Source organism: Mustela erminea, chromosome 4, assembly GCF_009829155.1.
Source record: "Mustela erminea isolate mMusErm1 chromosome 4, mMusErm1.Pri, whole genome shotgun sequence".
NCBI classification, from domain to species: Eukaryota; Metazoa; Chordata; class Mammalia; order Carnivora; family Mustelidae; genus Mustela; species Mustela erminea.
Window position 1 is genome coordinate 34813192 of NC_045617.1, and position 13940 is coordinate 34827131.

At 33.9% G+C, this 13940-nt stretch overlaps 1 protein-coding gene across 1 annotated transcript in view; it reads right to left on the reverse strand.

Annotated features, from left to right (window-relative positions):
- Positions 1-13081: 13081 nt before the first annotated feature.
- The window catches only part of LOC116589311 (histone-lysine N-methyltransferase 2B-like), a 106695-nt gene continuing 105836 nt past the window's right edge, over positions 13082-13940 (reverse strand). The window contains exon 3 of the mRNA XM_032341329.1: positions 13082-13170. Coding sequence (XP_032197220.1) covers positions 13139-13170 — 32 coding nt within the window. The 3' untranslated portion in view covers positions 13082-13138. The remainder of the gene's footprint in view (positions 13171-13940) is intronic.

Below are 13940 nucleotides of genomic sequence, written 5' to 3' on the forward strand. Positions count from 1 at the left end.
ATACTATTATATATTTTAGCCTTCTTCTAATGATTGGCAATGGATATATGAACCATACAATATTAAACCAATGAAAAAATATCCCATAAAAGCACAAATATTGCATTTCCCTGCTTATTATTTAGTAAGATTGGACTTCACTTCCTTTATTTGTGGATCATTTTCATTTCTGATTTTATGAAATGACTGTTCATATTTTATTTGCCCCTTTTATTGTGTTCTTCTTGTAATTTAATTAAAATTCTTTTAGGGCACTTTTCACATTTCACAAAATTAGGTCTTTGTCTAATATGATTTTGGCAAATACCTCCCAAATTTTTTAATTAAAAAAAAAAAAGCATTTACTTTGTCTATAGTGTCTGTTGTTGTTACTTTAAAGATTTTGATAACTATGTAGTTGAGCCTATTGCTTGCCTAATCCATTGATCTTCGATTTGTCTTATGAAGTCTTTTACAATTACTTGAAGAAAAACTAGTTTTTAGCAAAAGAAATTACTACCTCTCAGGCTAAATAATAATCTGACACTATTCATAAAAATGGTGTTTTAAGAATTATTGTTTAGGTTAATAAGCATTGACCCTAGATTTAAATTCTCTGTTCAACTATTTAATATTATTACAGATGATTGTTCATTTCCGTTTTAATCACCAGTTTATATTCCTCATTCACTGCCTGGCCATGTTCCAACAAGAAAGTTAAAGAGTACAGAAACGGCATTGCCTCTGTCTCCATGGAATTCATCTAGATCAAATAAACATGCTTATAAGAGCAAAGAACATGAATTCAATGCAGATTGGAATTAGAAATGTGTGTATATAGAGACCACACTCAATTTCCTAGTTGAGAATAGAGTAAGGAGAACTCTTTGCTTTGAAATGCACTGAAACCTAACTCACTGTGTATAATTGACAATTTTCAATGTGTCCTGGATCTACAGAACAGCATCAGGGTGGTATGCGTATAAATATTCTCTCCTTATTTCAGTGAGCACTTTCAAAAACTCAGAACTTTAGGGAAGCAAACAATAATGTTCAAAGGTTGCAGCACAGTTTTTATCTGTACCTGGGGGCAGAGACATGAGAGAAGCTTAAGCACTGGTGGAGATAGAAGGGGACAGACTATACTGACAACAGCATGGCATAGGAGGGAAAACGAGCTCGGGTTAACCTTCACCCTGAAAAGCTTAAGTGCATTCCTGAGAGGGAGCACCACCTCTGTATGTTTACTCTCCCATCCTCCCTCTCTCCCTCCCCCCTTCACTACCCTCCTCTTTCCTGCCCTTCTTTCTTCCCTACCTTCCTTCTTTCTCCCCTTCCTTTCCTTTTTCAAATCTCCTATAGCACTTCCATAGATGGCAGCCATGAGATTACAAAAGGGAATTATGAATTAATGATATGAGAAACAAAGTAGCTATAACCTCAAACAGAATCTAACTCCAAAACATCTTTAGAAGAATTAACAGGAGCCTTTAAAGGGGGCTAGGTAGTGATGGGACACAATTCAAGTAATGGGCCAAGGAACATTTTAGTGAAAGGACACTGACTGAATGCAACTGTGACCCCTCAGATTTTCATAGTGCTCTAAGGATAAGAGTAAATATTCAGAGTACCTCAGTTCAGCTCTGCTCCCTCTTAAATATGTACATTTGGCCCAATGACTTCATCTTTCTGAGCTGCAGTTCCCTTACGTATATATTAGAAAGAATATTCACTCTCTGGTAGGTGATTGTAATGATTGAGCTCGCATATATACATAAATTAAGTGCCAACACAATACCTTGTGTTGCCAAATGAAAAAAATGCTAACAGTTATTGTTATTATTATACTTATAAGTAGTTTTGTAAGTCATTATCACACTTCAATTTGTCATCCTTACAATGAAGCTAAGATAGAGAATTATTACTCTTTCCAAATGAGTAAAATTAGATAAATTTTCCAATATCCTTACAGACAAAGACACTGGGCTTTTGACAATGGGTCTCCTGGGTCTTTTGGTTATACAATTCTAAGGAAGAGTCAATGCAGTAAGTGATGAGAAATGAACACAAATAAGAAGATGCATTTTTTATGTATTCCTCCTGGGTAGAGACAGTGTGCTAGGTACTTCTTATATGTGATTTTATCACATCACCATAGCCATCCTGTGTACTCAAATTCACATTTTACAGATAAAGAAATATGCATAGAACTTAATGACTCACATAAGGTCACAGCACCCAATAAATAGAAGAAATGGGAATTTCTTACTCTTCTGTTTGACCCCAGAGTACAAGCTCCTTTTTATGAGATCAAGGTGGAAGAGGCCATCTGTTGACTGTGAAGGAATAGGTTGTAGAAGAGTGGCAGAATGGAAGACAAAGGCATCATCTGCAATGAGCTACCCTGCACCTAACCTACGAAGATACTTCTCAGGAAAGGGAGAGAGACATAGAGAGAGAGAAAGAAAGAGAGAGAGAGAGACAGAGGGAGAGAATAAAATAGATCTTAGATCTTTTTAGAAAGGTCTGGCCCAGAAAAGAGAAGAGATTTAGTTTTGCATGTTAGAACAGAAGGGGGTGGAAGAAAAAACAAGAGACTCCAATATTTCAGAATCTGAACATCAATTAAAGAAAGAAACATTCACAATTGTTAACAATGGAGGAGAAGGAAATTTAGGAGGATGAGAGCCAAAAAGGGATTTTGGAACTGGCAGGGGCAACTTTCTGAGGGAAATGGAAACTATTCTACAGTGAAATACCAGAAAGTAACAGCGCAGTTTATATTAAAAAGGAGAGAGAAATGATACAAAAACAAAACAGAGATCAGATACTCTGATCTTTCTTTGAAGAAAAGCAGCTCTGTGATCTAAAAAGGTTAATAAAAGACATTTATAACCCCCACCAAAATGTAAAATTTTATGTTTTTTTTTGATAGTGAAATAGGAAGTAAGTTTTCTTTGAGAACTTTTTATTAACTTACATAAACTTCCATCTGAGTTTCCCTTGTCTATTCAGTGGGTATTAACCTTCCCCATTTATGTCACTGTGTGATACTGATGTAGTACTTGTCAATCAGAAGACTGCATTAAGTGCAAACTTGTAGTTTTTTCCTAGTCTTCCTTATTGAGAGTGCTTCTTGACATCCTTCATCATTTTCCTCAGGAAATTTTTTCCCGATATGGTGTTTCAAATATAGCTTGAGAATAAAATGCTCCCACACTCTTCAACAATGGCCGAGTTTCTGCAGCTGTGGTAGCAAGTAACTATCAGAACTGGTTTTGAGCCAGCTTAATCAGTTATTAACAGTTCTCAAAATCATATGAACTGATTTTACACAAATTTGATCAATTCATGGCAATGTACCTGGGTGAACACGCGTTTGCAAATGAACTAATTGGTAACAATCCTAAATTCTGAAAGTTGATCTGGAAAAAGACTCACTTTGAAGAATACACATATGAAAGTCAGTGTTAATCAATGACCTTCTTACCTAAGAAATCATGTTCCTACAAATAACAGCAATGCACTAATTCCTCTGGAAGCCTGCTAATCCCTGAATTCTACTTTAAACCCAAACCCTGTATAGTATCAGCAGACTTCTCTGCTCTGAGAAGTATAGTTCTCCCTTCCTTAAGTTAGCAATAAATTCAGGAGTGTGGTGTTTTGTTTAAGATATTAAGGGCCAGTTTTCATCCTTTCAGCAGCTGGATACTCTGAAAGTTAAAAATTTGTGCAAGACTATTGGGAAGAACATAGATAATCATGTCCTTATCCCCAATAGTTTAATTTCTAGAATTTTGCTCAGACACTGGGTAATCTTGTTATACACTTTTGCATTTAATTCTTCCAACAGTCCTACAGTGTAAGTCCTATTTTTATTTCCATTTTGCATTTAATAAAAACAAAGCTTAGAAAGTTTGAGACCATTTTCCACAGCCATATACCTAGTTATACTCCAAATATGTAGAGACTGACTCTTAAGTCAGAATCTACTTCCTCCACAAGAGAACATGATCCAAAATAAGGACAAAAATATTTGTTAAAAGTTTATACTAAACTGTTGTTTGTATATATGAAAACCCATGAACATCCAAATATCAAAGATAAGAAAAGAACTAAGTAGAAAGAAGTTGAAGAAGATGCAAAAGATGGAGAAGCATTTCATGCTCATGGAGCAGAAGAATTAAACACTGTTAAAATGTCTATACTGCCTAGAGTAATCTATATTTTCAATGCCATCCTGATCAAAATTCCACCATCATTTTTCAAAGAGCTGGAACAAATAGTCCTAAAATTTTTATGGAACCAGAAGAGACCCCAAATTGCTATGGAAATGTTGAAGAAGGAAAACGATACTGGGGGCATCACGTTGCCTGATTTCAAGCTTTATTACAAAACTGTGATCACCAAGACAGCATGGTACTGGCACAAAAACAGACACATAGACCGATGGAACAGAGTAGAGAGCCCAGATAGGAACCCTCAACTCTATGGTCAAATAATCTTCAACAAAGCAGGAAAAATTATACAGTGGAGAAAAGATAGTCTCTTCAATAAATGGTGCTGGGAAAATTGGACAACTATGTGTAAAAGAATGAAACTCAACCGATCTCTTATGCCATACACAAAGATAAACTCGAAATGGATAAAAGATCTCAACATGAGGCAGGAATCTATCAAAATTCTAGAGGAGAACATAGGCAGTAACCTCTTCTACATCAGCCACAGCAACTTCTTTCAAGATAGTTTCCAAAGGCAAAGGAAACAAAAGCAAAAATGAACTTTTGGAACTTCATCAAGATTTTCTGCACAACAAAGGAAACAATCAATAAAAGAAAGAGACAACACATGGAATAAGAGAAGATATTTGCCAATGACACTACAGACAAGGGGGTGATATCCAAGATCGATAAAGAACTCCTCAAACTCAACACACACAAAACAGATAATCACATCAAAAAATGGGCAAAAGACATGAACAGACACTTCTCCAAAGAAGGCATACAAATGGCAAACAGACACATGAAAAAATGTTCATCATCATTAGCCATCAGGGAGATTCAAATTAAAACCACATTGAGATACCACCTTACACCAGTTAGAATGGCCAAAGTTAAGAAGACAGTAAACAACCTGTGTTGGAGAGGATGTGGAGAAAGGGGAACACTCTTATACTGTTGGTGGGAATGCAAGATGGTGCAGCCACATTTCAAAAACAATGTGGAGATTCCTTAAGAAATTAAAAATAGAGCTACCTTATGATCCTGCAATTGCACAACTGGGTATTTACCCCAAAGATATAGATGTAGTGAAAAGGGCCATCTGTACCCCAATGTTCATAGCAGTAGTGGCCACAGTCACCAAACTATGGAAAGAACCAAGATGACCTTCAACAGATGAATAGATAAGGAAGATGTGGTCTATATATACAATGGAATATTATGCCATCAGAGTATTATCCATTGGAAAGGATGACTACCCAACCTTTGTATCAACATTGACAAGACTGAAAAAGATTATGTTGAGTGAAATAAGTCAAGCAGAGAGAGTCAATTATCATATGGTTTCACTTACTTGTGGAGCATAAAGAATAACACGGAAGACTTTGGGATATGGAGAGGAGAAGTGAGTTGGGGGAAATCCGAGGGGGAGACAAACCATGAGAGACTGTGACTCTGAGAAACAAACCGAGGGTTTTGGAGGGGAGAAGATGGTTTAGATGAGCCTGGTGGTATTATGGAGGGAATGTATTGCATGGAGCACTGACTGTGGTGCATAAACAATGAATTTTGGAACACTGAAAAAAAAAAGTAATTTTTAAAAAAGAAAAGAACTAAATAAACAATCATTATAAGGATACCTATAAAATAATTATTATGTATGTTAAAGTGGTTAGGATTTGGGGTTGAGCCCAAAATCGAAACACAAAATTATAATTATACCATGTAAAATTATGTGTAAATATGAATTGGGAATAAAAAGAAACATAGACTAATAACTATGGGGTGGTTGGATTCTGGGTGAAATACATTTTTATTGAATTTTTAAAAATAATATTGTTTAAATATTTATGTAATAACAAAAGTAACCTATATATAAATTGTGGTTTCTATATTTGAATTTCCTAGCCAACCTTCCCTTATTCTATGGAAATTCCAATGTCCCAAAAGATTTCTGAGAATTCTAAGGTTCTTATCAACTCCTGATTATTTAGTGCTCTCACTTAATACCTCAGAAATTTAAAAATTCTACTCATGTCTTATTTGCCATAAATGAGGCATAGTAAGCAGGTGTTTCTGAAGTTTTAGATGGAGAGGTGTTATACTATAGCAGAGTATGAAAGTTAATATTGAACACACATCATCACTCTCCTAAAACTCTTTGGGCCATCCAACACATTGTTCATCTTCTCCTCCCTGAAGATTTACTGATGAATTCCCCTCACTTTGTCATGGACGGCAGCTCTCCATTTTCAACCTCTGCTCTGAACATAATGAAGATTTGATATTGTGCATCCATAAAACCAAGGGAGCATATGCCTGCAGCAATACAGATTTATTTTGAGACATATCATGATATTCCAACAAAGGAATGGAGAAATCACTATATTCACTTTTTTTGGTATAAATGACATTGATTTAAAGTCACAAATTTTAAATTAACATCTTACTGTTGCAAGTACAAAAATAATATGAATTTGAAAAAGTGCTGAGACATAAAAAATGAAAGATCAATTTTTTGATAGGAAGATATACTGAAAAGAAGAGAAAACCAAATAGAGATAATTGAAAACAATTAAAATTGGACTGGAAAATCTATAGAATGGTAATTTATTTATTTATTTACTTTTAAAAAGATTTTATTTATTTATTTGTCAGAGAGAGAGAGAGAGAGAAAACAAGCAGGCAGAGGCAGAGAGAGAAGCAGTCTCCCTGCTGAGCAAGAAGCCTGATGCGGGACTTGATTCCAGGACCGTGGGATCATGACCTGAGCCGAAGGCAGCGGCTTAACCCACTGAGCCACCCAGGATCCCTAGAGTGGTAATTTATTTTATAAGAATAGCTAGAAATCTCACAGGGCTAATACGCATGGTTTTAAATAAAAGTTTAGGTTATGTTTATCTCTTCCTACTTCTTCTAAGTACTTACTTACATAAATATTCACACCACATTATTTTTTCCTAGAGGACTTGGTTCACTGTAAAGTGTTTTCTGTTTATAGTGTAGCTACAGGGAAATCATTGTCACTAAAAATAAAATTTTAAGACCAATTTGACAATAATAAATTCTGACTTTCCAAACATCTTTTGTCTACTAATTCTTCCCCTAGAGCATATAATTTGAAGTATAGTCTTAGAGCTGCTTATATCTACATATTCAAAATAAAGATATATCATTAAAGGGATAAGGAAAGAATATAAAGTAGCCATTATTATAGGTACAGTCTTCCATAGGCATTGATCTGACCATACTACTAAGGTAAAATATGGACTTTTTTGGAGTAACCAAAATAAAGCAGTAAGTTTTCCTGGGCACAGAAGGTGCAAGTATTGTATCCTCAGTTTTCTCCAAATTATTATTATTATCCAAGTTCTATGGAATTCTCTATCAACTACTTTCCCAATTCCCTTTAACATGTTTTCTACCTTTGGATAAAATATTATCTGTTGTATGGGAGATATCAGGGAACCATAATAGAACAGGTTGTCTGTCTTTCCATCCATCCAAATTCCACCATCCCTCCATGAGTGCATCTGGCTATCTATACTCTACCCTACATCTGCTAGAATCATATAAGTGTTTGCATATAGAATGGTCAACACAAACACCAGGACTCTGGAGCCAATCGCACCTATGGTTCCACTCATGCTACCCCGGTTACTCTCTGACATCTTAAGCCTAGATTCCTTGAATGAAAAATGTGCTCAATGGCATTTTATTTAAAATTCAACACTGTAAATATTTTTAAGCACACATTATTCACCAGGCAGTACAGTAGGAAGGCTTAGTACAAAAGAGAGAGGTCTTATTAAAAAAACCTTTCCGAATAACTTCTTGAACAATAAAAACAAAAATGCAATAGGCTTTTATGATGGTAGAAGGAGTTTAGATTAGAAAAAAGAAAACAGTGAGAGCTCTAAATATTCAGATATGGTAGAAGTAGATTTGGAATCTTCTTTTCAATGTATATTTATGTATTCTAAGAGCTACCAAATGGGATTTACACAGAGGATGGATTAGTTTGATTTTGCACATGTCTTCTGTACCTAGTATACTATTATTTGAAGGTATAGGGTTTTTTTTCCTACCAATGTATCTTCTTTTATTGTTTGTCATCCTCTTTTATTCAAGAGCTTTTCAAATAGCCTAATAAAGTATTTTCAAATTACCTAATAAAACAAGTTCCCTTAGAAGTTGGTATTGTGATTGGAAAGCAATAGGGAGAAAGCTTGATTTATTGACAAGTGAGAGTATGCTATAAATTTTTCCCATATTAAAACTGCCTATGGATTATCAGATCACTCCTAGAGAAACTGCAGCATATAGGGATAGCGATGTAAAGACTAAAGGCAAGGATCTAAAATACTAAAATACTAAAGGCAGGGATCACAATGTCCATGGGTAGGTCTGCTTTGCTTCATAAAATTTATTTCTTCTGAAATACTATGTATAAACTGAACAGAATTGTAGCAGGGAAGATTGTTATCTAAGAAAAGTCATGATAAATGCTTTTGTGAGACAAATTATTATTTTATAATTAATTTTATAATTATTATTTATAATAAAAAATCATTTTCAGTTAATATATTTTGTGATTTTTATGGTTCTCATTTACTAGATTTCCTTAAAGTGAAAGCATACTTTTATATAATATAAATAAATTAGCAATAGTGATTTCCAAGCTAGTAATCTAGATCGGATTTTGAAGTTTAACAGAAAATAGGTATTTCAGGTGGAATTTTTTGCTTTAAATGTGAATAATATTTTTTCTTTTAGTGGTGTACAATTTGTTAAAATTTGTTTTAAATTAAGGAAAAGAGCTTGGATATCTCTAAAGTTAAGAAAGACAAGAAGGGACGGGGGGTGGGAGGTTGGGGTACCAGGTGGTGGGTATTATAGAGGGCACGGATTGCATGGAGCACGGGGTGTGGTGCAAAAATAATGAATACTGTTATGCTGGAAATAAAAAAAAAATAAAAAATAAATTAAATATTAAAAAAAAAAAAAGAAAGACAAGAATATACTCTAACAAATAAGAATATGGCCATATAGTGGTACAAAGGAGAAGGATTCAGAGGTAAGCCAGGTGTGCTGTACAAAGATGTTCAACCCTTCACAACCTGCCTGCTTCTAGGCAAGTCACTTAGCCTGGCAGAGACTTCCTTCTTTTCCCGTTTATAACTAAAGAATGTTATTTGAATTTCCTACTTTGCATACTCACTGTAAGACTGAAATGTCATATGTGTATAAAGAAACCTTTAAACTTAAAAACAATAAGGGGATTTTGGTCTTGTGATGCAATACTATTTCATTAGATAAGGTAAACAAGCCTTTAAGTATTCCATTTTAAAAAGGCACTATAGTTATTTTGGCCATTTATGGATTTTCTATGTCCAAACATATATCCATTTATACAGTAAAAACTATAGCCAGATATAATGACCGTCAAGCTGCTATGCCTATGTGAACAGTAAGGCTGCATTGCCAAGTAATATGGAGTCAAAGGGCCAAATTTAATTTTAATTAAATTTCATTATAAATTATAAATTAAAACAACCATTATTTTGGACGGTTTAAGTAATATGAATTGTTAAAAATATGAATACATTGAAAAACTCATAATTCTCAAATTTTAAGTAATTAAAGAACATTTTTATGGCAAATAAGGAGAAGGCATTCTTAATAACTTAGAGTACATACACAAAAATGGCAAGATGTGCTTATTGCTGGGGTAGAAAGGATTAGATTGCACATGAGAAGACTCTTTCTAAAAGTAGATTTATCATTGACCAAGTATTAAAAACTTATAATTCATATTCAAAGATCTTTATAATAATAATTTATAATAATGATTTATAGGCATGTAAAAAATCTATATGTATATGTAATAGAAGTATTACTAATATATCTATAAATAATATAACAACTTATAGAAAAGTTGCCAGGATGTACAGAGAACTCCCTTCACCAGCTTGTTCCACTATCAAAAATGATGGTACATTTGTCAAAGTAAAGAACATTGGCAAAATAGTATTAATTAGGCTACAGGTTTTATTCAGATTTCACCAGTTTTCCCACTGATGCCTCTTTTGTGTTTAAAGACCAAATCCAGGGTGCCACATTGCATTAAGTCATAATGTCTCATCTCTCTAGCTGTGTTTCTCAGTCTTTCATGATCTTGAAACTTGTGAAGAATACTGATAACATATTTTGTAGCACATGCTTCTATTTGACTTTGCCTCATATTTCTCTCAAGATTACAGTGGAGCTCTGGGTTTGTGGAAAGAATAGAACAGAAAGGAAGTGTACTCATAAAATCACAGGAGAGTACAGGAGGTCATCATAACTTATTTTGGAGATGTTAAGCTTGATCATTTGCCAATTGAAGAACATTTTGGTTATTTTGATGTCTTAGCAATTACAGATAAAATTTCTATAAATATTCATATATAGAATTCTGTGTAAAAATAAATTTGAAATTCACTTGGTAATATAGGAATGGGATTGCTGGATCATATGGTTAAGTGTATATTTAGGTTTACAAAAACACTGACACACAATTTTCCAAAGTTCTGGTACCACTTTAAAGTCCTATCAGCAATGAATGAGAGTCCCCGGGGCTCTGCAAGCTCACCGGCATTTAGCATTGCCAGATTTTTAAAATTTTTTTATTCATTTTAATATGTGTCTAGTGGTTTCTAACTGTGGTTTTAATTTGCATCCCCGTAATGACTAATGATGTTGAACATCTTCCCATACGTTTATTGGCCATTCATACATCTTTTTAGTGGAATTCAGATCTTTTACCCATTTTTAAATTGGGTTGTTTCTTTCCTTTTTGTTAAGTTCTAGGATTTCTTTATAATTTCTGAATACAAATCCTTTATCAGATATGTGGTTTATAAGTCTGAAGCTTCCATTTTCATTTTTAAACAGTGTATTTGATGGAGACATCTTTAAGAATTTTACTTTTTGCTTTTGACTCATTCATTGTAATGGGAAGGGCTGTGATCAGCTAATTCATTTAGTTACAACAGGGCATTTACACTGAAGCAAATTTAAAACAAATTCCAATGTGCATTACAGTTAAGGTTTAGACCTTGTATATTTTCTTATCTATAATTTATCATGGATAGGATGAGAGTGGTTAAAATTTCATTTTAAGTCAGAACTGTAGGATTTGACATGTTTTTCTCATTAAAATTTTGAAGTAATACACTTCATTGGCGTGTTCTGACATCAACCTACAAAATTCATTAGGTGGCAGAATTATGGCTTTATGTCTACAGTTCTTTGCACAAGAGGTGTCCAACATAGTGGGTATTAACCACATGGAACTGACAAGTACTTGAAAGGTGGCAAGTGTGACTGAGGAAATCACTTTGAATTTTAGTTAATTTAAATTTAAAAAGTGATATTCAATTTAGTTATTGGAATACTTCAAGTATGTGTAGGACAACGTGGCTTTGTGAATCTACTTTTTTCCAACTATGAATTTTATGAAATCTAAGTATAGATCAAGAATATCCAATAAAAATGTAATATCCTGATTGATATGTCCTATAAGTACAACCAGCATTTCAAAGACTTAGTGTGGAAAAAAAGGATATAAAAGATCTCAATATTTTTTACATCAATCACATTAGTGATTTTATTTTGAATATATATGGTTAATAGAATATATTATTAAAACCCATTTACCTGCTTCTTTCTTCTCTTAAAAAATGTGGCTACAAGAAACATTTAAATTACATGTTTGGCTCACATTTTATCTTTATCAATTAGCACTACTTTAGAACCATGTATTGTGTATTAAATTATATTTTGTGTCAAAATTCTGAAATGACATGCTAATAATGTATCTACCATCACTACAGCCTCCACAGTATAATCAGTCACACCTCATTCTCCTGCCTTTGTAGAGAAAGATCAAGGATCACTAAGTTCCAAGTCACTTGTGGCAGATGTTAGATGCTCAGATAGGGACCCCAACAAGGAAAGAGAAGGGAGAACGGAGAGCAAGATGCAGGATGAATATTGCAGGTCTGGCTTTATCAAGTGTTGTCAAAGAACAGCATCACCTGATGGCTTAACCATGCCATAAATTTTGGGGACACTTTCGATTACTGAAGGGCTCTAGTTCTGGCTTATTTTACCGTGAGCAAAAGTATTGGGCTACCTTGGCTTATTTTCTCGTGCGCAAAAGTATTGTGCTACCTCCTTTCCTTCCCACTCCTGTGAGTTAGTACTTTCAGCTTAGTACTGATCTCAAAAACAGCACAGTATTCTAGTCTTTCATTCCCTTCTTTGCTTTCTGGCAATGTGAAATTAATAGTAAGAGTTTCCTTTACCACATAAAGATGAGTTTTCTTCTTTTTATGTAATTTATTAAAGAAACTACACACACACACACACACGATTTAGCAGTGTAGGTATTGTCTTGCCAAAACTAAAATCATTTTTGAAAAAGTAACTAATATAGAAATGGGCCTGACCTTAAAATGATATTACACATTACATTTTTATAAAGATGATTTCAAGATTTTAATACTTCAACATAAAATTTTGCAGGTCCAATATTTTTTTTAATTATAGAAAACTAAAAATAGTATGCAGATATTACGGTATTAGGTAAAATATTTATTAAAAATATAACTAAACCTCAAAAGTGTATTACTCTACTGCAATAGATAATTATATTAAGCTTTAACTTTGATACAACACAGAATAGCTCTCCATATAAGATAAACTTCTACAAGTTTTCTATACTTTGGGTGTGTTTTAGTGTATAATAATTCTGAAACAATCTAGGTTACGTACAAGTTCTAATTGAACACATTTCTCTCACAATCAAGCCAGCATCAAAGTAAATATATACTTACAATACAGAGATCATATCATGGGAAGCGCATAAGCAGTTGTTAAGCTACTCCACTGTATTATAAAATTCTTGAATTATTGCATTCTAAGCCTGTTGGGAAAGAAAGGGGAAAAAAAAAGTATGTTAATTAAATGTACTGGGTGTACTATATAGGCAGTTAAATAACCAAAAGAGAACTAAAAAGAAAATCATATACTTCTCATAGATCTTTCTCTATATACTTTAGTGCCTTTTGTTTATATACATTTATTATTTAAGTTTTAGAAAAATGCTATTGAACCATGTAAGTCATTTGAATATGTAACAAGAGAAATATTATTTTTTTTAAAGATTTTATTTATTTATTTATCTTAGAGAGAGCAAGAGCATTAAGTATGAGCAGTTAAGAGCAAGTGGAGGGAACGCAGGGGAAGGGACAGAGAGTGAAGGGGAGGGACAAGCAGACTCCGCACTGAGTGAGACTGAGCCAGGGCTCTATCTCACAATCCTGACATCATGACATGAGCTGAAATCGAGAGTTGGATGCTTAACTGACTTGAGTCACTGAGGTAACCCATAAAAGAAATATTATTAAAAAGAATGAATGCTAGGGACGCCTGGGTGGCTCAGTTGGTTGGACGACTGCCTTCGGCTCAGGTCATGATCCCGGAGTCCCGGGATCGAGTCCTGCATCAGGCTCCCAGCTCCACGGGGAGTCTGCTTCTCCCTCTGACCTTCTCCTCGCTCATGTTCTCTCTCACTGTCTCTCTCTCTCAAATAAATAAATAAAATCTTAAAAAAAAAAAAGAATGAATGCTATAACTGAAACTCTGAGGAAATAATATATCTTGTTAACCAAGGTAGATTTCATCATCTCTATT